This window comes from Oncorhynchus clarkii, chromosome 3 (assembly GCF_045791955.1).
Source record: "Oncorhynchus clarkii lewisi isolate Uvic-CL-2024 chromosome 3, UVic_Ocla_1.0, whole genome shotgun sequence".
Taxonomy (NCBI): Eukaryota; Metazoa; Chordata; class Actinopteri; order Salmoniformes; family Salmonidae; genus Oncorhynchus; species Oncorhynchus clarkii.
In genome coordinates this window covers 51,075,291-51,098,859 of record NC_092149.1, presented here as the reverse complement: position 1 = coordinate 51,098,859, position 23,569 = coordinate 51,075,291, and the positions used below count along the sequence as shown (strand labels likewise).

General features: G+C 40.8%; 2 protein-coding genes across 2 annotated transcripts; both read left to right on the top strand.

Annotated features, from left to right (window-relative positions):
• The first annotated feature begins 1,391 nt into the window (after positions 1 to 1,391).
• On the top strand, positions 1,392 to 4,639 carry LOC139406010 (beta-crystallin A2-like). Its single transcript, XM_071148471.1, has 5 exons — positions 1,392 to 1,471; positions 1,770 to 1,956; positions 3,261 to 3,402; positions 3,683 to 3,825; positions 4,407 to 4,639. The coding sequence occupies exons 2-5, from the start codon at positions 1,799 to 1,801 to the stop codon at positions 4,552 to 4,554; spliced, it is 591 nt and encodes a 196-aa protein (XP_071004572.1). The 5' UTR covers positions 1,392 to 1,471; positions 1,770 to 1,798; the 3' UTR covers positions 4,555 to 4,639.
• Positions 4,640 to 12,829: 8,190 nt separating this feature from the next.
• LOC139406009 (protein FEV-like) lies at positions 12,830 to 16,497 on the top strand. Its single transcript, XM_071148470.1, has 3 exons — positions 12,830 to 13,482; positions 13,948 to 14,019; positions 14,488 to 16,497. The coding sequence occupies exons 1-3, from the start codon at positions 13,422 to 13,424 to the stop codon at positions 15,024 to 15,026; spliced, it is 672 nt and encodes a 223-aa protein (XP_071004571.1). The 5' UTR covers positions 12,830 to 13,421; the 3' UTR covers positions 15,027 to 16,497.
• Positions 16,498 to 23,569: the final 7,072 nt, after the last annotated feature.

The following is a 23,569-nucleotide window of genomic DNA, read 5'->3' as shown; positions in this document are numbered from 1 at the left end:
AGCTGACGAGGTGACAAATCTAATCTATCCAATGGGGGGGGGGGGGACTGGAGCTCTGTCACCGTGTCTCATTGTCCACCTGCCCCAAGCCAAACAAGGCCACACAGGTAAGACAGAACAATGGAACCGGCCCACTCAAAGGGACCGCTGAACACACAAGCAATTAAGCATATAGGCACACATATGGCCACACACAGAGACAGCAGAAAAGGGGTGTAAATACAATAATAACACATTGCAGAGGAACCATCCAAGTCTGAAGTCTGATTATTTGTACATTTAATATAGGGATGCATCCCAAATGTCACCCTGTTCCCTACATAGTGCACGACCTTTGTCCAGGGCGCTGGTCAAAAGTAGTGCACTATATGGGCTCGGGTCAAACATAAGGAATGGGTGTCTTTTGGGAAAACAAAGACTAAAGCAGGCACCACGTCGCTAAGGTAAAAGCATATCTGGTGTAACCTAACCAGACCAGACCATATGTTTCTGTGATACGAATGTATCTTCATTCCAACAAAAGCGGCTATTATCACCAGTCACTGTAATGAACTGTTATGCCACAAGATGTCACTACAGACAAGTACTATTCCAATTGACTTACATCACTAGGCTCCATTTGCGTTTCTTACACTGACAATCCCGAACATAAAGTAAAGTCGCAACGTCAAAGTGCCTTTTTGAAATATGATACACATTCCTACACATTCCACTTTGCACTCATACGCCTCACAAAGGCACCGGGAACAATTTCGGACCCATTGACAAATCCAGCAACTGACAAACACGGAAACATTAAAAACAACACCGTGAACGGCTGAGAAACTAGTGCTGCTAGAAACACGGCAGGAATGTTTTCTCATGATCCCTTTCAGTTCACACCAGAATAGATTTAGCTTGGGGGGGGGGGGAACGACAACAACAGGTATTTAAAAAAGGTTATACATTTCAAACGCTTTCTTTTCAACCTCGTGAAGTACAAACACGATCCAACGTGAAAGAATATGGATAAAGGATCAGCAAGTCTGTCTGTCCTCCCATGTTGAATCCTATGAAAGATGACAGTGATGCCATGATGGGTGGGGTGCTGTGCCGAGAGGCAGGGGTAGAGGTAGAGTCAGCCATACTTGTGGACTGAGGGAAGCATTGGTGCCCTTGTACCTACCTCTGGGGTAATCTCCCAGAATGCTGCCATAGTCCCCAATTTCCAATCAAACTGTCGTGTCAGTGTGTTGCTATTGTGGCCGGCCGTCAGGCCCTGGGTGCCATTTTGATGAGTCAGTGGATCTAAGCCTCTCACAATGGGCCTCGGGAGCCTCCACAATGGTGTGGACTAATGCGTGCATTCAGTTTGTCGCTGCTGAGTATGCAAGGCTTGTGCGAAAGCGAGGGGCTTGGTAGTATAAAAACAGAAGTGGGGGCCTAGGACTCGATATTGTTACTCTGGATCTGTCCCACCTCAGTACTCTCTGTAAGTATTCACACTACCTAGGTAGAACGTGAACATCTGATTGCTGCGCATTGGTGTACCAAGAAAGGGGATTGATGACATCCAATATGGGAGATATATATCTCATATTTGTATCGGATATTTCCCCAGTGCAAACTGAGAGCTCAACTCCTTTGGGGGAAAAAATGGTAGTACGCTCTTGCTCTTTGCTCCAGAATCAATGTTCACTTTCATGTAGAGATACCAGAGCAAACAGAGTGAAGCACTCCATTTTAGCCTAGTTTCCTCACCTCTGGTCTTCCTTGTCCCCTTTTGGTAGAGAGCAACCCCACGGTGGAAATAGCAACCATGAACACTCAGCAGATGGAGCAGATGGGCCAGTTCAAGATCACTGTCTGGGAGGAGGAGAACTTCCAGGGAAAGCGTTGTGAGTTCCTGCTGGAGTGTCAGAACATCATGGATAGGGGATTCCACAAGATCCGCTCCATCAAGGTCGAGAACGGACCGTAAGTGTCTCTTTGGATTTCTACTCTACTAGGCTACAACCGAGGGTCTGTACCACATTATTAGCAGAGTAGTACTACATTACTACGACAGAGTAGTAGTACTACATTACTACGACAGAGTAGTAGTAGTACTACATTACTACGACAGAGTAGTAGTAGTACTACATTACTACGACAGAGTAATAGTAGTACTACATTACTACGACAGAGTAGTAGTACTACATTACTACGACAGAGTAGTAGTACTACATTACTACGACAGAGTAGTAGTAGGACTACATTACTACGACAGAGTAGTAGTAGTACTACATTACTACGACAGAGTAGTAGTAGTACTACATTACTACGACAGAGTAGTAGTACTACATTACTATGACAGAGTAGTAGTAGTACTACATTACTACGACAGAGTAGTAGTACTACATTACTACGACAGAGTAGTAGTAGTACTACATTACTACGACAGAGTAGTAGTAGTACTACATTACTACGACAGAGTAGTAGTACTACATTACTACGACAGAGTAGTAGTACTACATTACTATGACAGAGTAGTAGTAGTAGTAGTACTACATTAGACCCATGGAGCTTGTTCGGTCAACAAATGTTTTTTAGGTTTTTCCAGGTAATCGGTTCTAGTTGTGTTTGAGTGAGAAGTGAGAAATGTATTCAATATAACATTCATTTCTAGACCTAGTTCCTCTCAGAAGCTAATGTATACTTGAATATTACATTATACATCGCATTTGTACTGTGCTGTTGTGAACCGGCCCTCAAATCAAAGCTGTGTCATTTCATTTGTTGTGATACTACAATGTATGACAATGCAACATTTAGTTATCATGTCCCTTAACAGTCTGACTGTAAAATATGGAATCTTATAATGGCTGTTATTTTCGATTCAATGATTTTGGCATTCAATTTCTTTGCAATTTAATTTCCGCATGCTTTTTTACATTGTTATGGACAAAATGTTATAGCTGAACACTCGGAGAGATCACCGATTGGTGTGAGTTATTAGCCTGAAATGTAGCTTGTTGTTTTGTTTCTGACAGTCAGTCAAAGTCAGGCTACAGATGTAATCTCCCTTGAGTCCCAGCTGCCTGCCTAGTGTTCTGTTGCAGCAGCTGACTGATGATCAGATAATGGTCCATATGCGCAGCATGTGGTGTTTGCTTTGGCCCTTTGTCCTCTAATCAACAAAGATCTCGCTGCCACGGGGCGTTGCACTTTTGTTAACTAACCTGACGCTCTGTTTTCTCTCTTTCGTTCTCGTTCCCTCTCTCTCCCCGCCTGTGTTTTAGCTGGTTGGGTTATGAGTACCCTGAGTTCCAGGGCCAGCAGTTTATCCTTGAGAAGGGAGACTATCCACGTTACGAGGCTTGGAGCGGAAACAGCAGTTACAGAACCGAGCACATGCTTTCTTTTAGACCTATCAAGTGCGCTGTAAGTTCCTCCCACAGAAATGTGTCGTTTCAAGGGGGGGAAGCCTACATCTGAAGCACATTTAGGAATGAAGCACAGGAATACTAATGTTGTATTGGAGGTTAATTAATACATCCACACATGATTCTAGTATTTATATCGTATCATCACACCATCATACCACAACTCTCAAATCCGTCTGTTTTTGACCCCCCCCCCCCCCCCCCCCCCCCCCCATTTTCTTTAATTTAAATTAACGACACCATATATGAAACGATTCAAGACTCATCTCTGTCAACAGAACCACAGTGACAGTAAAGTGACTCTGTACGAGTGTGAAGACTTCCAGGGACGCAAGTTCGAGATGTGTGATGACTACCCCTCTCTACAGGCTATGGGCTGGTGTAGCAAGGAGGTGCCCTCAATCAAAGTCAACTCCGGAGCGTGAGTCTCAAGTCAAATCAAGTTGTGTTTGTCACATGCGTCGTAAAACAACAGGGGTAGACTAACAGTGAAATGCTTACTTTACAGGTCCTTTTCCAACAATGCAGAGTTTATTAAGATAAAATGTGAATTCAAAATAGAAATAGTGACACGAGGAATAAATGCACAGTGAATAACAAATACAAATAAAGAGTCAAAAGAACATGGTTATATACAGGGATTACCAGTATCCCATTATCTCAGCATCCGATATGCCTTCATAAACACTCTAGGGCAGAGTTTCCCAAACTCGTTCCAAGCTTTGATTATTTGAATCAGCTGTGTAGTGCTAGGGCAAAAACCAAAATGTGGGGCCCCAGGCTATTGATTCGTAAACACATTGACAAGGACATCATTTGTCCACATAATAACATGCAATTCCTCAGTCACCCATTTACTTTCCAAGACGATTTGTTTTGTAGATTTTCTAACAGCATATGACTGCAATCGGGGCACATATTATCTACAAAGCAGCCGCATCAGTATTTTGGTCATAGAGAGAACAATTATCAACGGAATAACACAGGCCCTTCTCTTTACAGGTGGGTGGCCTATCAGTTCCCCGGTTACCGTGGTTACCAGTACATCCTGGAGAGAGACAGACACCAGGGAGAGTACAGACACTACAACGAGTACAGCACTCAGGCTCACACCAACCAGGTCCAGTCTATCCGCAGAATCCAGCACTAAGTCCACTTGACACTATCCTCCAGCGGCTACCATGTACCGACCATGCCATGTATTAAAATAGGCAATAAAGGCTTTATTCAAACTACGGAAACAGTGCTTGTGGCAATTCCTTGCTTTTTTTTGTTGTACTGCCTTTTCTCGATCAGGACATAGAGCTATCTGTTCAACGGCCTGTGGTAGATTCTTAACAACTCATCACCAAAGTGGCTATTTATATACTCCAACAGAAGTAAACCACAAAGGCATTTTATGATTTGACCATTGCATCAATACATAACCCAGGGTAAATACCACCTGTCTGTTAGGATAGGATGTATATTGTTCCTGTCAGAGTGTTATCGTATTTCCAATAAACATGAGCACAAGATCACTATTGTTTCCACCATTGTTGTGTTGTGTAGTTGCCGAGCATGAATGTATCTAACATTGGTCGTGTTCCCCTGCTCAGATGTTGCATCCATCAACCAATGGTTGCGTGCCGCGTCATCGACCATGAGGTCGGGAACTAGATTGCTATAACATGTGGTGTGCTCAGCTGCTAGGTAAAATACCTATCCAGACCTTGTAAGATCTGGCATACGGCAGCAACGTCTGAGCAGAGTAACACGACCACTGGATGTGTTCGAGCAGTAAGGCTAACAGCCAATTAATGCTTGACTTTTAACCTTTTTTTTTAATGCTCTTAAATTGTGTAACAATGCGGAGGGCTTCTGTAGCTCCGCATTGACATGATTGGTTGACTGTAGGTACGGGCGGGAGGTCCAGTGTAAACACAAACTCAAGGCCTTGTCAACTTCCTTCACGACAGCTCTGCGCTGCTCGGCGAAGCTCGTATCAACGCAAATGCTGTACTACCAAATGCAGACGGACGATTGAACACGTGGCGCCTTTAAAGCAGCTGACTGTAAGAGAGAGTCCTTGAGTGAAGTCGGGGGAGGTGCATCTGCGACAGCCCAAAGTCGGACAGTGGTGATTTTTCAAGAGCAAGACTCAGATTAACATGGCAGTGCTAACATGGCTGCTATTGTTTATTAAAAAAAAAAAAAAGATATTTCAAAATAAACGTTTCTATACCCCTATATCACACACATACAAATTCAAAACATAACATGTGACAGTGGAGGCTGCTGAGGGGCGGACGGCTCATAATAATGGCTGGAACTGAGCAAATGGAATGGCATCAAACACTTGGAAAACATGTGTTTAATGTTGTTGATAATTTACCACTTATTCAGCTCCACGTGCCTGGCCTAACCAATTAAGGTGCCACCAACCTCATATAGTGTACAATTAATTGATTAGATAGGTCTCAAATAGGCTCCCTTTCATTTGTATCCCCTGTAAGCACAGTTGGTTCCTGTTTAAGTCAGGTCAGAGAAGAAGAGACGAAACGAGAGGGTCAACTCTGCTCAAAAGCTGTTTCAACAGCAAGGCTCAGTGCAACATGGTAGTGTTGCCATTGTTAATGAACATTTGAATTTATTTTATTTTATAATGTTGATAAACATGTATCCAAGCCCAAATTTCTCACTCACTAACCTACACACAATACCCCATAATGTCAAAGTGGAATTATGTTTTTAGAAATGTTTACAAATAATTTTCAAACGAAAACATGAAATGTCTTCAGTCAATAAGTATTCCACCCCGTTGTTATGGAAATCTTAAATAAGTTCAGGAGTGGAAATTTGCATAACAACATAATAAGTTGCATGGATTCACTCTGTGTGCAGTAATAGTGTGTAACATAATTTTTTACGACTACCTCATCTCTTCACCCCACACATACAATTATTTGTAAGGTCCCTCAGATTCCCTGAATTTCAAACACAGATTCAACCAAAAAACACCAGCGAGATTTTCCAATGCCTCGAAAAGAAAAAGCAGACATTATTAATTACACTTTAGATGGTGTATCAATACACCCAGTCACTACAAAGATACAGGCATCCTTCCTAACTCAGTTGCCGGAGAGGAAGGAAACCACTCGGGGATTTCACCATGAGGCTAATAGTGACTTTAAAACAGTTACAGAGTTTAATGGCTGTGATAGGAGGAAATTGAGGATCGATCAGCAACATTGTAGTTACTCCACAATGCTAATCTAATTGACAGAGTGAAAAGAAACCTGAACAAAACACAAATATTCCTAAACATGCATCCTGTTTGCAACAAGGCATTGAAGTAATACTGCAAAATAATGTGGCAAAGCAGTGAACTTTTTGTCCTGAATACAAAGTCTTATGTTTGGGGCAAATCCAGTATAACACATTACTGAGTACCACTCTCTATATTTTCAAGCATAGTGGTGGCTGCATCATGTTATGGGTATGCTTGTAATCGTTAAAGACTAAAACAAAATTGTTTCAGAATTTTACAAAAATGGAATGGAACTAACCACTAGCAAAATCCTAGAGGAAAACCTGGCTCAGTCTGCTTTACACCAGAGACTGGGAGATTAATTCAGCTTTCAGCAGGACAATAACCTAAAACACAAGGCCAAATCTACACTGGAGTTGCTTACCAAGAAGACAGTGTATGTTCCTGAGTGGCGGCCGAGTTACAGTTCTGACTTAAATCTATTTGAAAATCTACGGCAAGATCTGAAAACGGTTGTCTAGCAATGATCACCAACAATTTTTGAATAATAGGCAAATTTTGCACAATCCAGTTGTGGAACGCTCTTAGAGACTTACCCAGAAAGACTTACAGCTGTAATCGCAAATGTGCTTTTATAAAGTATTGACGCAGGGGTGTGAATACTTATGTAAATTTAATATTACTGCATTTAATTTTCAATACATTTGCAAACATTTCTAAAAACATATTTTTCACTTTGTATTCTGGGGCATTGTGTGTAGATGGGTGAGAAAAAAAAAACATTTTAAACCTCTACGGGATCGGTGTCCCTAAATCAGCACGGTTGTTGCTAACGTGCGCTAATGTGACTAGAATGACATTGTAAGTAACAACCAACTTTCCAGGACATAGACATGTCTTATATGGGCAGAAAGCTTAAATTTGTGTTAATCTAACTGCAGTGTTCAATTTACAGTACCTATTACAGTGAAAAAATATAATTATATTGTTTGAGGAGAGTGCACAACAACAAAATACTTTTATCACGGCAACTGGTATGAATCATTCACCTCTGAAGGTAAATAATGGCTTTTGTGGAGCGATGGGTAACGATGCTTCATGGGTGACTGTTGTTGATGTGTGCAGAGGGTCCCTGGTTCGCGCCCGGGTATGGGCGAGGGGACGGTCTAAAGTTATACTGTTACGCTTACATTCAGTAATCTTGCTCTGATTTGTCATCCTGAGGGTCCCAGATTTAAAATGTAGCATAGTTTTGTTTGATAAAATAAATTTTTATATTCCAATGTAGGAACTGGGTTCTACAGTTTGAACCCCATGCCGTTGTCATGTAGGTGCAAGTGTGACAATTTTTATCCCCATAATGCAACACTTTGGAAGGCGGTGACCAACGACTTGACAAAAGTGATCCGCTCAAACATGCAACTCTTGCAACACTGGCAACACTGTCATGTAGAGCCGAGCCTTGCTGTTGGAAAACCACATTAGGGTCCGACTTGCATCTCCCCAACTTCTCTCCTCGACTTTCGCCTACATTCGGTTGCTCAGTCTCACCACTCAAATACCTGGGCCAGCTATTTCTCTTCTTCAAATCTGATTTGAAACCTAACTTTACCCTAAACTTAACCACACTAACCTTATCCTAACCGTAATCTTGAATTAAGACCAAAAAGATACATGTTTTTTTCATACATTCTTATGATACAGCCAATTTTGTCTTCGCTGGTGGCCCATCTAGTGTGAATCCCTGATCAGTGCTGGTGGAATCGTTGCGCTATCTGATGTAAGACAATGCGTATCTATCCTGAAGCTGTGAATAAAACTTTCAAAATACCTTAAAATATGTTTAAAGAATAAAAAATAAATGTACATTGTTTCTGTATTTAATGCCTTGAAATATCAACACGTGTAGCACTCAACCACAAACATATCAATGAACGAAGGCAGCAGGGTCGTTGCCATGTTTTGAGTTTTAGTTTTAAAGTTTTAAAGCCAATTTCCTGATATTCTACACACATTTCGCCATGCCATGTTAATAGGAAATCTGAGTGAGAGTGACTAACAAAATAAGTAGGGGGCCCCCTGGAGGTAAGGGCCCCTGGGCACGTGCCCTGCATGCCTGTTCAGTTATTTGGCATGCAAGTTTAGATAGGTGGCTAGACTAACTAGACTAATTTACCGATCCACAATGTTTTAACTGGCATACCCTAATTGAGTGACTGTCAGCGAGGCATAACAAGAGAGAAACTGCTAATGAAAAATCGAGTTTCGAAATTGCACTTTGTGTATTCTACTATTCTAACTCTCAACTGTAAATGAATGGCCCTGGAAGGCAGAGCTTATGTCTCTAGTCTAAAGCCTACACTGAAATGACTTGCTACTCTCTGAACCTGGCCCAAGGCGAGGCAACGTGCTGCCAGACCATGTGAGCTGTCCAAGGTGCTGACCTGTCAGTGTTACTAGTTACTATGACCATGACAAACTAATTTACCAACAAATAAACTATGGAAATAAGGGGGAAGCACGTATAGGCCTATTACGTATCGTTGAGACTGCCATTGCATGATGCTGCTAATAAGTCTGCCACGTTGTGGTTGGATAATATCTACATGTTTTCTTGAACCGGATCACTTTTCAAGCAACACTTGCTACATCCTGCTTTGAATCCGTTGCTTTGAATCCCCTGTTTGCCAGGTCATTTTACGCAGTCCCACACCCAGTCCAGGATCTTTTAATAAATGTTCAACTATACACACCTTTCTCAAATACACATATCTGTTCAGACTGATTTAAACGGCTGTACAGTGAAAAGGAGCTGGCCAGGCGTATCGGGTGGTGAGTAGAATAGGGTAGGCCACTGTTGGTTGGTGTTTCCTTCCTGAATAAAAGGCCAGTCCAACAATAAGAGAAGGTAAAAATTGTTTTTAGGAAGTCTAGCACTCTCTGTGCCTGTGAACCAGTTGGGGATTATTTGAAACGCAGGAGGTAAGACACTTGGATAATATTGGTCTAATATTTGCAAAATTAGGATGTGCTCATTTTGTGATCCGCTATATAGACTTCTAAAAGTATTTCTATGGGATTATGTTACAGTCAGTACGCCTAATATTTAGTGTTATTGAAGGTGGAAATCCTAATTTGAGATTTGCGCGCGTAACTCCCGTAACAACCATTGACGTTATACCGATTTACCCACGCAAGTGTCAAATTATGATTCGACCTGTGTTTTATATCCTTTGTTTTAATAATGGGCAAATATTAAGGTGAAACTGCAAAAACGATAGTGGACACCAAAATTTAAACCAGAACTTCTAGTAGCCTATAGAAGCCAGAATGAGCCAATAATATTTAATTCAAATCTTTCAGAAATGACCTAGCATTCGAGGCTTGTTTTAAGTTGCCTGCGACCTGTTTAAAGACTCAGGCAGCTAAAGCAAGTCTGGGACGCTAGAGACCACTCTTCAGAACACAGCGGCAGCGGCATAACTGGTGGAGAGGGAGTGGCGTGGTGGGGGTGTGGAGTGATAGCCGACTCCATGAGTCATATAGGCCTAGCCTTGCATTGCAGTCGCATACAGTACCTTGCGAAAGTATTCGGCCCCCTTGAACTTTGCGATCTTTTGCCACATTTCAGGCTTCAAACATAAATATATAAAACTGTATTTTTTTGTGAAGAATCAACAACAAGTGGGACACAATCATGAAGTGGAACGACATTTATTGGATATTTCAAACTTTTTTAACAAATCAAAAACTGAAAAATTGGGCGTGCAAAATTATTCAGCCCCCTTAAGTTAATACTTTGTAGCGCCACCTTTTGCTGCGATTACAGCTGTAAGTCGCTTGGGGTATGTCTCTATCAGTTTTGCACATCGAGAGACTGAATTTTTTTCCCATTCTTCCTTGCAAAACAGCTCGAGCTCAGTGAGGTTGGATGGAGAACATTTGTGAACAGCAGTTTTCAGTTCTTTCCACAGATTCTCGATTGGATTCAGGTCTGGACTTTGACTTGGCCATTCTAACACCTGGACATGTTTATTTTTTAACCATTCCATTGTAGATTTTGCTTTATGTTTTGGATCATTGTCTTGTTGGAAGACAAATCTCCGTCCCAGTCTCAGGTCTTTTGCAGACTCCATCAGGTTTTCTTCCAGAATGGTCCTGTATTTGGCTCCATCCATCTTCCCATCAATTTTAACCATCTTCCCTGTCCCTGCTGAAGAAAAGCAGGCCCAAACCATGATGCTGCCACCACCATGTTTGACAGTGGGGATGGTGTGTTGCTTTTACGCCAAACATAACGTTTTGCATTGTTGCCAAAAAGTTCAATTTTGGTTTAATCTGACCAGAGCACCTTCTTCCACATGTTTGGTGTGTCTCCCAGGTGGCTTGTGGCAAACTTTAAACGACACTTTTTATGGATATCTTTAAGAAATGGCTTTCTTCTTGCCACTCTTCCATAAAGGCCAGATTTGTGCAATATACGACTGATTGTTGTCCTATGGACAGAGTCTCCCACCTCAGCTGTAGATCTCTGCAGTTCATCCAGAGTGATCATGGGCCTCTTGGCTGCATCTCTGATCAGTCTTCTCCTTGTATGAGCTGAAAGTTTAGAGGGATGGCCAGGTCTTGGTAGATTTGCAGTGGTCTGATACTCCTTCCATTTCAATATTATCGCTTGCACAGTGCTCCTTGGGATGTTTAAAGCTTGGGAAATCTTTTTGTATCCAAATCCGGCTTTAAACTTCTTCACAACAGTATCTCGGACCTGCCTGGTGTGTTCCTTGTTCTTCATGATGCTCTCTGCGCTTTTAACGGACCTCTGAGACTATCACAGTGCAGGTGCATTTATACGGAGACTTGATTACACACAGGTGGATTGTATTTATCATCATTAGTCATTTAGGTCAACATTCGATCATTCAGAGATCCTCACTGAACTTCTGGAGAGAGTTTGCTGCACTGAAAGTAAAGGGGCTGAATAATTTTGCACGCCCAATTTTTCAGTTTTTGATTTGTTAAAAAAGTTTGAAATATCCAATAAATGTCGTTCCACTTCATGATTGTGTCCCACTTGTTGTTGATTCTTCACAAAAAATACAGTTTTATATCTTTATGTTTGAAGCCTGAAATGTGGCAAAAGGTCGCAAAGTTCAAGGGGGCCGAATACTTTCGCAAGGCACTGTATATAATAGGCCTGCTCTCAGGTCTCATATCGTTTGCTCCTGTTATCGCCCCATCGGGAAACGAATCATAACTTGAAATCCGCGCGGGTAACTGTAAAGGAATTTTCGTTAAAATATTTCATTTGAATTAATGCATAAGGATTTACGCAAAATGCAATTATGCACGAGTAAACTAGGCATTATCAAGTTGGGACTCGACCCATAATGTGTATTGTGATCGAACATGTAATGTTTATTATGTCTGTTTAATTATTGCCATGTGTTGTGATTAGAAATCCCAAAAGGCCTACTATTGAGTTAGTGTAAGCAGTGGAAATCCTTTTGGAATGCAGGCATATGCAAAATATACCATTTGCTGTACATTTAGCATGTCCATGGTATGTGCCAACTAATAACGTTTTTTTGCCTTAAATACTGTTTGACTGTCATTGACTTTTTAATGCACTTACTCACTGAATATTTTCACAGCTAATCTCAATAATGTCATGTACCCCTGCACATGTACCCCCGTACATTGACGCTGTACCCGTGCCCCCTGTATATAGCCTCGTTATTGTTATGTAATTTCCTTGTGTTTTTATATTTTTTGTTTAAAAAAAGTTTACTTTAGTCTATTCTGTAAATATTTTCTTAACTCTATTTCTTGAACTGCAATGGTAGTTAATAGCTTGTAAGTAAGCATTTCAAGGTAAGGTCTACTACACCTGTTGTATTCGGCGCATGTGACAAATACAATACAATTTGATCTACCCACAATCTTAGGCTTACAACAGAGGTAGGCAGTTATCGTATTTCAAGGGGGGGGGGGGGGGGGGGGATACATGATTTTTATACTGAGTCTTTGTATTATTATTGTTTATCATTTTTATTGTTTGTTGTTATTATTATTATTAGGCCTATTGTTGTTATTATTATGTTATTATACATGGAATTTGTGGATGGGGATTTGTGAGGTATAGCTTGGACAATGTCTTGGAAGGATTGCTTTTAATTAATAGTGAAATGTTCTGTCATGGCTTTACGTCAACAAACATCTTAGCCTACAAGACATGGTTTTAAATTCACAACCTCATTACAAGACGATTGTATACAGCCGTATACCTATAAACAGAAGGTCGTGGATAAGATGTTCTTCTTTTCCCAGGTGCATTGAGGCATGTTTTTAAGGTAAATATTTTTTTCCAACATGAAATAGGCTTTTGTGTTTGCAAAGGGGTAAAGAGGCGGAAAAGTGAGAGGCTCTGAACTGGCTTCCATGTCATACACTTAAATTCTCCATAGAAACTCTGATCTTAACGCGGAAACTTTATTAAACCCTGATGGTGGATTGATAAGACCGAATTTCTCTCGGCTTCATTTTATTGTGGAGACCGGGGAGGGATGACAGAGGTAAATTGCTATTTTAATTAAAGCAATGCACCAGAGGAAATTGCTGTCTGAATATTGTCTCAGAGATGGGGTTTGTGACAGTTGCCTGGAAACTTCAATCTGTCCCACATTTATTCCAGATCACAGTTATAAGATAAAGTTTAATACAAATCTTTGCCCGAATGAAATCCAACCCTTTCTTGAACAACAGCTACAATGAAACAGAACTGCGGAGGAAACGTTATGTTTAACATGTATCTCTCAGGTTCGTGCTTTTGTACGTGAAATTATCAATATTATTGCTTTATATTCAGATGAGGGAAAATAGTATTTAGTCCTCGGGTAGTGATGCTGCTTCCAGCTAGCGTTTGCTCTGCCTTTTCAATCTGAAACCCGTCTCCTCTTTTGTCGGAAATCGGATATCCTCTTTCCTGAACGCGTTTCCTGGCTTCAGTTGTGAAGCTTGGACGGAAGAAACCACAAATATGAGAAAACAGAGCATTAGTTAGAGACTCGATTATAAGACAGAATCATAGCTTTTAAATGATTTTTATAATATTTTCAATCTGAACGGAAGTATTTCCACAAGGAATAAAGTTATAGCCTATAGAATTATCCAAATGTGAATTGTGTTTTAAACATATACCGTTGCAATGCATATTTATTTTAGATGAGATTTTATACTAATATTTTTTTACTAGCACATTTATTTGTGTTAATGGCCGCTCTATTTATTTTGCAGATCCAACAGAACACCTGTTGAAAGAAAGCAAAAGTGGATCCTGGAGTCCCTCAAATACAGGGGCGCAAAAAGGTAAGAGCATTTTGAAATGTTGATTTATTATATGCATTCCAACCCTGCATGCGTGTAGAACATTTGTATTACATTTATATATTATTATATATTACTTTTAATATTTTAGAGTCCATAGGAGCACTATTATTGATTTGATTAGAGATCATTACTCAGCTGAATGAAGCCCAATGAACCCTTTTTTCCCCTTCTTCTTCACGATTGTGCATGCATGGTTGTGTTGTTTGTCCAAAAGGCATGCGTTTTAGACAAATCGTTTTCTTTCGTGATTTTGTTTTTGCCAAGACACAGACATTGACGACATTGTTGTCCAACTGATAGCGTATCAACATGTTTATTCTATGCGTAATTGGCCATTTCTTTTGGAAACCAAGTGACATTTGTTTTCCAGATTGCCTATCAAATAAATGCTTCTTTCCCCCCTTTTGTCCCCCTTCACAAATTTGTATAATGTGTTATTTTGAATAGGTAGTGGACAGATTCAGCTATGGCAGTTTCTCCTCGAACTCCTGTCAGACAGCGCCAACATGTCCTGCATTACCTGGGAAGGGACGAACGGAGAATTCAAGCTAATTGACCCGGATGAGGTGGCCCGGCGATGGGGCGAGCGCAAAAGCAAGCCCAACATGAACTACGACAAACTCAGCCGCGCATTGCGGTACTACTACGACAAAAACATCATGACAAAGGTCCATGGGAAGCGATATGCTTACAAGTTCGACTTTCACGGCTTGGCCCAGGTGTGTCAACCCTCAACAACAGAGCAAGCGCTTTATAAATTCCAGAGTAATTTTGCCCCTATTCCCTTTTCAGGGATTTCCAAGCTAAGCCTCGTTGGTCCAGGCGTTGGTCCGTCCGGATTCTCCTATTGGCCGGGTTCGCCACCCACTCTCTACCACAGTCACAACCTCCAACCCCCGGGACCATTTGGTGCTGTGTCCGCTTCGCACATCAACTGTGTCAACAACATCAACAACCTGAATAATATCAATAACCACTACAATTGACTACTATTAATCCACCAATGAGGCCTAATCATAATTATCGACGATTGATGTAGTTAAAAGCGTGCCTTTTTGGATTAGGCCTAATGATGATTTTTCCTTTCGAAATGTTATCTTGTGAACCCAAGACATTGTCTGATCCTAACTGAATATGCCAAGGCGCAATTCATTAAACATTTTGTGCAATATTTCAAATGTAATAACATGCGTTTTCAGATAGGCTATGTATTTTAGACTAAACCCAGATTAAGAACCCTTTTCTTTACAATTTATTTGGTCTTTGATTCGACAGGACACTGGTGCCTACACCTCTGAAATTGCCTGTGCTTTTAGCGCCATCACGTGGCTATTAATTAAACATATAAATACGGAATTGTTCTCAGATAGCCTTGCAGTGCACTAATTTCAAAGTAGGATTATTAGTGCCGGTCTAAAAACATTATGGAGATAAAGATTTGTCGTCGCCAATATATTCCCCGATGACTCCCACTTTAAATAGCCTTGGTTATTTTAAGGTTCCAATGCACACGTGTTTATCTCAATATCAAATCATTTCTGGGTAACTATTAAGTACCTTACTGTCTTTGTTTTCAATTCAAATGGTCAAAAAGAAGAAAATAGCAATGAGCAATTTCTCAAGCAAGAATTGTGTTAGTACTGTCTGGGAGTGGTCTGAGTGGGGAGGGGAAAACGGAAAATGAGCTGTTATTGGCAGAGAGGTTTTGAACTCTCTTTCATTGCAGACCCTGGTTTGATTCCAGGCTGTATCACAACCGGCTGTGATTGGGAGTCCCATAGGGCGGCGCACAATTGACCCAGCGTCGTTCGGGTTTGGCCGGGGTAGGCCGTCATTGTAAATAAGAATTTGTTCTTAACTGGCTTGCCTAGTTAAATAAAGGTTAAATAAAAATAAATACATTCTTGTTGGTCTATTAACTCATTTAGCGCCTGGTGATGTCACCAGGTAGGCCAATACTCCATCCCACCAAACAGGCTGACATTAAAAGGGCATTATCCTGACATTAAAAGGGCACTAAAAGGGCATTATCCTAATTTTCACAATTTAACAGTAATATTCCAACCTCATTGTGTGGAATATATTTATATATATATATATGTATAAAACACATGAAAATCACGTTTTTGACTGCACTGGGCCTTTAAGCCTACTTTAGACATACACAGGCAGTCTACGAAACAGTGCAGGTATCTCCTTTAGTTTTGACAACAACCACGTTTGTTTTTTCCTTTTATACGTTGTATTTTGACATTTTATGCATGAAAAAAAACAATAGATTATTTAATTATAATTTTAAACCTTTTAGAAATTATTTATTTGAAATTGCAGGCTAAAAATGGCAGTTGATATCATGAATGAAATTGTGCGATGTTATTTTACATAGGCCTACATTTAATTTTGCCGAATTATCACATAATGTATGAAAATGTTTATAAGTACGTCAACCATGTTGTATAAAAGCATCATCCTCAGAATTTGCAGATCATTTTGTTCAAGTGCGCAATACATTTTTCTCTTTCAGTGTGGGTTGATGATCTGATAACATATTGTAGATTAGGCCTACATTCTTTCCAGCCACACGGGGGCGGTACTTCTCTGCATATAACAGGTGTACTGTTTGCGTGATTACTTTAACATTTTTTATTTAACCTTTATTTAACTAGGCAAGTCAGTTAAAAACAAATTATTATTTACAATGATGGCCTACCAAAAGACAAAAGGCCTCCAGCGGGGACGGGGGCTGGAATAATTATATATGTATATAGGACAAAACGCACATCATGACAAGAGAGACAACACATCATTTTTTACATTTTTACCCTTTATTTAACTAGGTCAGTTAAGAACAAATTCTTATTTACAATGATGGCCAACTGCGGAACAGTGGGCTAACTGCCTTCTTCAGGGGCAGAACAACAGATTAGATCCAGCAACCTTCCGCTCTAACCACTAGGCTACCTAAGACAGACCAAAGACAACAACACAGCAAGGCAGCAACACATGACAACACAGCATGCTAGCAACACAACATGACAACAACGTGGTAGCAACACAACATGGTAGCAGCACAAAACATGGGACAAACATTATTGGGCACAGACAACACCACAAAGCGCAAGAAGGTAGAGACAACAATACATCACACAAAGCAGCCACAACTGTCAGTAAGAGTGTCCATGATTGAGTCCTTGAATGAAGAGATTGAGATAAAACTGTCCAGTTTGAGTGTTTGTTGCAGCTCGTTCCAGTCGCTAGCTGCAGCGAATTGAAAAGACGAGTGACCCAGGGATGTGTGTGCTTTGGGGAACTTTAACAGAATGTGACTGGCAGAACAGGTGTTGTATGTGGAGGATGAGGGCTGCAGTATATATCTCAGATAAAGGGGAGTGAGGCTTAAGAGGGTTTTATAAATAAGCGTCAACCAGTGGGTCTTGCAACGGGTATACAAAGATGAGAAGTTTACAGAGGAGTATAGAGTGCAGTGATGTGTCCTATAAGGATATCATGGGCAATTGGATTCATCTACATTTCAAAAACATGAGCCACTGTTCCATGTGCTATTCTGTTTTGATGGAGAAATGTTTTGTCCTAGTTTAAATTTGTTTTCAACTTCATTGCTGTGGATGACATCACACACTTAGGTTATGTCCCAAATGGCACCCTAATACCTATATACAGCACTATTATTGACCAGAGCTCTATGGGTCCTGATCCAAAGTATTGCACTACATAGGGAATATGGTGTCATTTGGGACATAGGTTTACTATACAGACCCCCAGCCCACTCCAGTCTAAAAAACAACAGCCTCATTAACCAGGAGGATTGCCTCCTTTCCAAATGGTCCCCTTTTTCCTACATAGTCCACTACTTTTGACCTGGCCCAAGTAGTGCACTATATGGGGAATTGGATGCCATTTGGGACACACAAAGTCAAAAGTAGTGCACTAGGTAGGGAATAGCATGCAATTTAGAACACACATAAAGTCTACTCAGTAGGCAGAAATTAAATACAATTATTTATGTAAAACAAATAAAAAATCCTACAAAAGAAAAAACAATATTCAAACAACAGAAAATGCTGTATTCCTAATCCCCGTAAACCTAGATTAATATTCTACAAACACAGCAGTGAACTGATGGTATACATGCACACATCCATGTCAGATTGCCTGTATCTGGTAAAGGATTACTTGTGGTAAGCTCTTATGTAACCTAAACCTTAACCTACATTCAGACATGCAGTGCTGTCATTCAAATGGTTTGAGAGCCATAGAAACAACCATTCACCACTCCCTGTCTGTGGAGCTAATTTGATATCATAGGTAGAGAATGCCTCCTCCGTGGTTGCATATTGTGAGGAGGCTGATAAGAACACAGCAGTGTGCGTGTGACCTGCATATCAATAGAGCCACCAGGAACCCCGTCATCTATTGATGGCAGACAGGCAGGCAGGCAGCGTCCGAGACACCAGACGCATTTCAAATCCCCTGCCTCCCTTCCCTCTGTCCGCACATTGCCAGGCCAACAGAGGCAAAGACAAGATCTCAGTTTCTCTCTCTTCCTGTTCTCACACTATAGGCAGCCCACTTTAAAATAAGTCTCCCTATCAAGGCGTATTATGAAATGCACTTTCAAAGGATGAAAAGAAGAACGGACCCCAAGCATGACGGTTACTGATCTAAACTGTTTAAAACGACCAACATATGAACGCTCAGGGCTCTAAATGAAAATGTTTCATTGGTTAAAATGGTGCCCCCAATTTAACAAAGTTAGGAGTAACACATGAAATTTAGGAGCACCAAAAAAACATGATGTTTTAAATGGATTGAGATACTGCTTATGGGCCTACATGAATTTGAGCTACTTTTGAAGCGCATGTTGTGCCCAAGAAACTAATAGGTAACACTGAATACATTTGTTTATTGTAAATGCTAAAATGTTGATAGGAATAGTCATTTGCGGAATATTAGGTTTCTTCATTGTGTAAAAACACCATTTCCCATTGAGATGCGTTACATTGGAAATTGTACACTGTCTCTTTAAAAACGTCCGGTTAGTCACTATAACATGCAGGAGATGTGATCTCCTGAAGAAGGTATCCTTTTTCCTTTCTTTCTGTGACCTCAAATGTTTGGTATAGCCTACTGGTAAAGGTACCTGGTTGCTAGCTAGCTAGCCAATTGGGTAACATGACGGAACAAAATTTAAACAAATGGTTAACGGCCCACGACATGGTTTATGAATGTAAAATGAAAATCCTTTAACCTAGTTGGTAAACAAGCAAGCTGTTTTTGATGTAGTAATGGTGCAACCATGACGTTAACAAATTTGCACTCTAGGGCACTCAGAAACAACGGTATGGAGAAGCCTTTTCATTCCAATTATTATTATCTGCAACAACAAAAAAATCATAGTTGCTCAGTGCTCCCAAATTATATAAAAAAAGAAAGATTTAATTGCAAATGCGACCAAATTGGTTGCACTTTAGAGCCCTGTTTACACTACCGCATACAAAAAAAGTGGGGGTTTATTCGATTGCCTACGAATTCTCAGAAGGCAGCCCGCCCTCTGGCCCCTTTTTCTCCGCCTCCTCTTCATGCAAATCACAGGGACCTGGGCCTATTCCCGAGAAATTAGTATATCGTTCGCGTCGGGCTCGTCAGACAAGTTAAAGGAAAAAAAGGATTCTGCCAGTCCGTGGTGAGTAATCGCAGTCCTGATGTCCAGAAGTTATTTTCGGTCATAACAGACGGTAGCGGCAACATTATGTACAAAATAAGTTTTAAAAAATAAGTTACAAACGCAAATAAACGAACAAAAAAAACACAATCGTCTGCTTTCTTTTCTGGCGCCATTTGAATAATTTTGTATTGGTACCAGTGGAGGCTGCTGATGGCTCATAATGGCTGGAACGGGGCAAATGGAATGGTATCAAACATGTTTGATGTATTTGATACCATTCCACTTTTCCCGCTTCAGCCATTACCACGAGCCCGTCCTCCCAAAATTAGGTTCCACCAACCTCCTGTGACTGGTACTGTACATTCAGTACATTGACCTGGCTAGACCTTTGGGGCTTAGACGTTTGTATTGGAAATCCACCTAGGTGAGTTGCAACAGTATTGTGTTCTTAAGATAGACCATCTACGTTGGAGTTAATCTCCACAAGATCTGTGCTAGAAATCCAGCATCCCTCTGCTTACATAACACACAGGTGGGTGCAGGATTGTTTTCCATGATCAGGGTTTACATGGTGTGAATGAGAAAGTACAGCAAACAAGAACAGGTACAGAACAGGATCAACACGCTAACTGAGAATATTAGGAATAATCTTCATAAGCCTGCATTTCCTTTATCCCTCCCTGCACAATCTATTTATGGGACATGGTCTCTGTCTAGTTGCTGTTGGCCAGAAATGACATTTTAACATGAATTCTTAAGTTTTGTCCTTTGCGATTTCACTAATGGATCGGCTCAACTTAAGTCTCCCAAAAAATTTAGAAATGGAAAAGTTTAGAAATGGGCAGAACGTCTATCCATTGCCTGCTCATTTCGTGCCATTGTTTTCACGGTAAAACCCGTTCAAATGATTCAGATGCTCTTCAACATTTGATTACTCTAAGTACCTCAGTACTCTGTCTGTGAGGAGGTGTTATCCCGAGGCTTGAGTCATTGTGCTGTGCCTGTTGTGTTGAAGTGATCCAGTCAGTGACTAACTCTAACTCCCAGCCAGGGTGAGGTATTATTGAGCTCAGCCACACAGCACACCTACCAGCTATCTATATATAACTGCCTCAGAGGAGAAGAGGGAGAGACAAGATGATTATTTGACTGTTAACCCAGTTCTTCATTCCTTTGAGATTTTGCAAATCAAAGTGTAGATGAAATCAAACTGCTGGCGTACTGTACTGTGATGCTTAAATGTAATATACGGTATATGGTAAATGGTTATGTCATTTAAATCTCTTTTGGATGACATAAGCATTTAGAAAAGATGGGCTGCCAAAAGGCCTATGTGTGATTTTATTCTCATCAAGAAAGATGCCTCTTCCCCGTGTGTCTTCTGCTCTGCCAGTCAACTATTACGTAAACGACTAGATACTCTCTGCGATGTGCCACCATTCATTCTGGGAAGTCTCTTGGTTACGCTGTTTAAAACGTCACCAGGAGCATCGCCACTGCATTCCCTGGATTCAATAACAGAAAATAATAGAGCTAATAATAGAGCTTTGACCAATCAGAAACCCGCGTTGGGACGCAAGGACCCGAGCAAAGTTAAACGTGTACAATTTTATTTCATGATCACTATTCTTGGCTATGCTGTTGTTTCATTTCTGAAAGTGTTTTGTAATCATGCATTTTCAGCAGAGGGAGTTTCAGAAACCACCCCCCCCCCCCCCCCCCCCCCCAAAAAAATAACGTCTTCTATCTTTCTCATAAGGAAACACCATGAACCTGTGTCGTATAAACTATCATACACAATTACATGTTCTGCCACCCACAGTGTGATCTCCCACCTCAACCCATTCCCTGTAAACTGGGCTAAAAATGGATTAAGATCCCTGCATATAGCTGCAGCTGAGTGGTGTCCTAGCTTGTCGACCGCAGCTACATGCGGGTATAATCTTGTTTGACAGATTAGGAGTGTAGTTAAAGTGAGAAAAAAATAGCACATAATCCTTCATGTTCGCCGTTCCACTTTAGTTTCCACAAGGTTGAACTTTGCATTTAGGTCATACCTCTAACCACAATCAACCTCTATCAAATCAACTTCCATTTTAAGATAAACACAGCATATAACATATAAGGTAAACACAACATAAATAAACACAACATATATTCCCATTGTATGAACAGTCATAAACCCTTCTAAACATGACATAAATGATTCGACTACTCATAGACATCATGCTCAAGTACAGATTATTTTGCCCTTGAACACAAAATGAAAATGTTTCAAGGTGTAAATGGCTAGTCTGAAATAATCCCACACTAGAAGGAATATTAAAAGGCGTGTAATTGAACCAATTATTGGTCAGCACAACATTGTTATTCACCACTGTCTGATACCGTGTCAGTGTATGTAATAGAGATCAGCTTACTTTGTCTAATTACAGTGTTGATCAAACTACAGTATTGTAGCAAACGGCGGACAGGAAGGTGAGGTTGCTGGCATGAAAGGCAAACACCATACACATCACACCAATAGAGTTAACCCACCTGGTGGAAATTGCAACATGGATCATATAACGAGGACCGCTATAGTATTAACAGCTAGTCGCCGATGGGAATAACGTTGGTAATTAGTAGTTCAAATGCACTCACATAATATAGACATAACTAGAGGGACTGAAGAACACTATCATCATATAGAAATGTCACTCCTTGATGAGAGTCACTGGCTCAAAGCCACGAGAGCATATTTCAAACGTTGCTTGATAGGTAGTTGCAGAAACGTTGGAAAGGTTCCTTTGACTTCCTCAATAGTTGGTCCAGATGATCCACTGCCTGGGATGTAGTCATCTGATTATGAATTCAAAGTAAACACATAGCACGGGATCAAACGCTTTAATTGTCAGGTCAAAGGGAATTTATGGAAGTGTAGATCGTGTGGACTTGATATTCTCTCTCAGGCCACTTCTCTCAGAAATCAATGTTGATATGAACACAGGGAGGAGTTGGTTGATGGCGAAAACAGACGGAACCACCAAGAAATCCTTCCGCACCACTGCAATGACATTCTGCATCATGTGTTGGGTATCCTTTACAGATAAATATTCAGACCCTTTGACTTTTTCCACATTTTGTTACGTTACAGCCTTATTCTAAAATTTATGAAAGTATTTTTCCCTCATCAATCTACACACAATACCCCATAACAGGTTTTTAGACATTTTTGCAAATGTATTAAAAATAAAAACTGCAGTATCACATTTACATAAGTATTCAGACCCTTTACTCAGTTCTTTCCTGAAGCACCTTTGGCAGCGATTACAGCCTCGAGTCTTCTTGGGTATGACACTACAAATTTTGGCACAGCTGTATTTGGGGAGTTTATCCCATTATTTTCTGCAGATCCTCTCAAGCTCTGTCAGGTTCGATGGGGAGTGTTTCTGCACAGCTATTTTCAGGTCTCTCCAGAGATGTTTGATCTGGTTCAAGTCCGGGCTCTGGCTAGGCCACTCAAGGACATTCAGAGACTTGTCCCGAAGCCACTCCTGTGTTATCTTGAATGTGTGCTAATGGTCGTTGTTCTGTTGGAAGGTGAACCTTCGCCCCAGTCTGAGGTCCTGAGCGCTCTAAAGCAGGTTTTCATCAAGGATCGCTCTGTACTTTGCTCCACTCATCTTTCCCTTGACCCTGACTAGTCTTCCAGTCCCTGTCGCTGAAAAACATCCCCACAGCATGATGCTGCCACCACCATGTTTCCCCGTAGGGATGGTGCCAGGTTTCCTCCAGAAGGGACGCTTGGTATTCATGCCAATCTTGGTTTCATCAGACCAGATAATCTTGTTTCTCATGGTC

What these genes read in the sequence shown, in the direction of transcription:
- LOC139406010 (XM_071148471.1), top strand. Translation starts at nt 1,799, where the DNA reads ATGAACACTCAGCAGATGGAGCAGATGGGCCAGTTCAAGATCACTGTC. An exon ending in ATCAAGGTCGAGAACGGACC is followed by an intron (nt 1,957 to 3,260) that starts GTAAGTGTCTCT and finishes CCTGTGTTTTAG; the next exon opens with CTGGTTGGGTTATGAGTACC. An exon ending in ATCAAAGTCAACTCCGGAGC is followed by an intron (nt 3,826 to 4,406) that starts GTGAGTCTCAAG and finishes TTCTCTTTACAG; the next exon opens with GTGGGTGGCCTATCAGTTCC.
- LOC139406009 (XM_071148470.1), top strand. Translation starts at nt 13,422, where the DNA reads ATGAAACAGAACTGCGGAGGAAACGTTATGTTTAACATGTATCTCTCA. An exon ending in TCTCTCAGGTTCGTGCTTTT is followed by an intron (nt 13,483 to 13,947) that starts GTACGTGAAATT and finishes TTTATTTTGCAG; the next exon opens with ATCCAACAGAACACCTGTTG. An exon ending in AAATACAGGGGCGCAAAAAG is followed by an intron (nt 14,020 to 14,487) that starts GTAAGAGCATTT and finishes TATTTTGAATAG; the next exon opens with GTAGTGGACAGATTCAGCTA.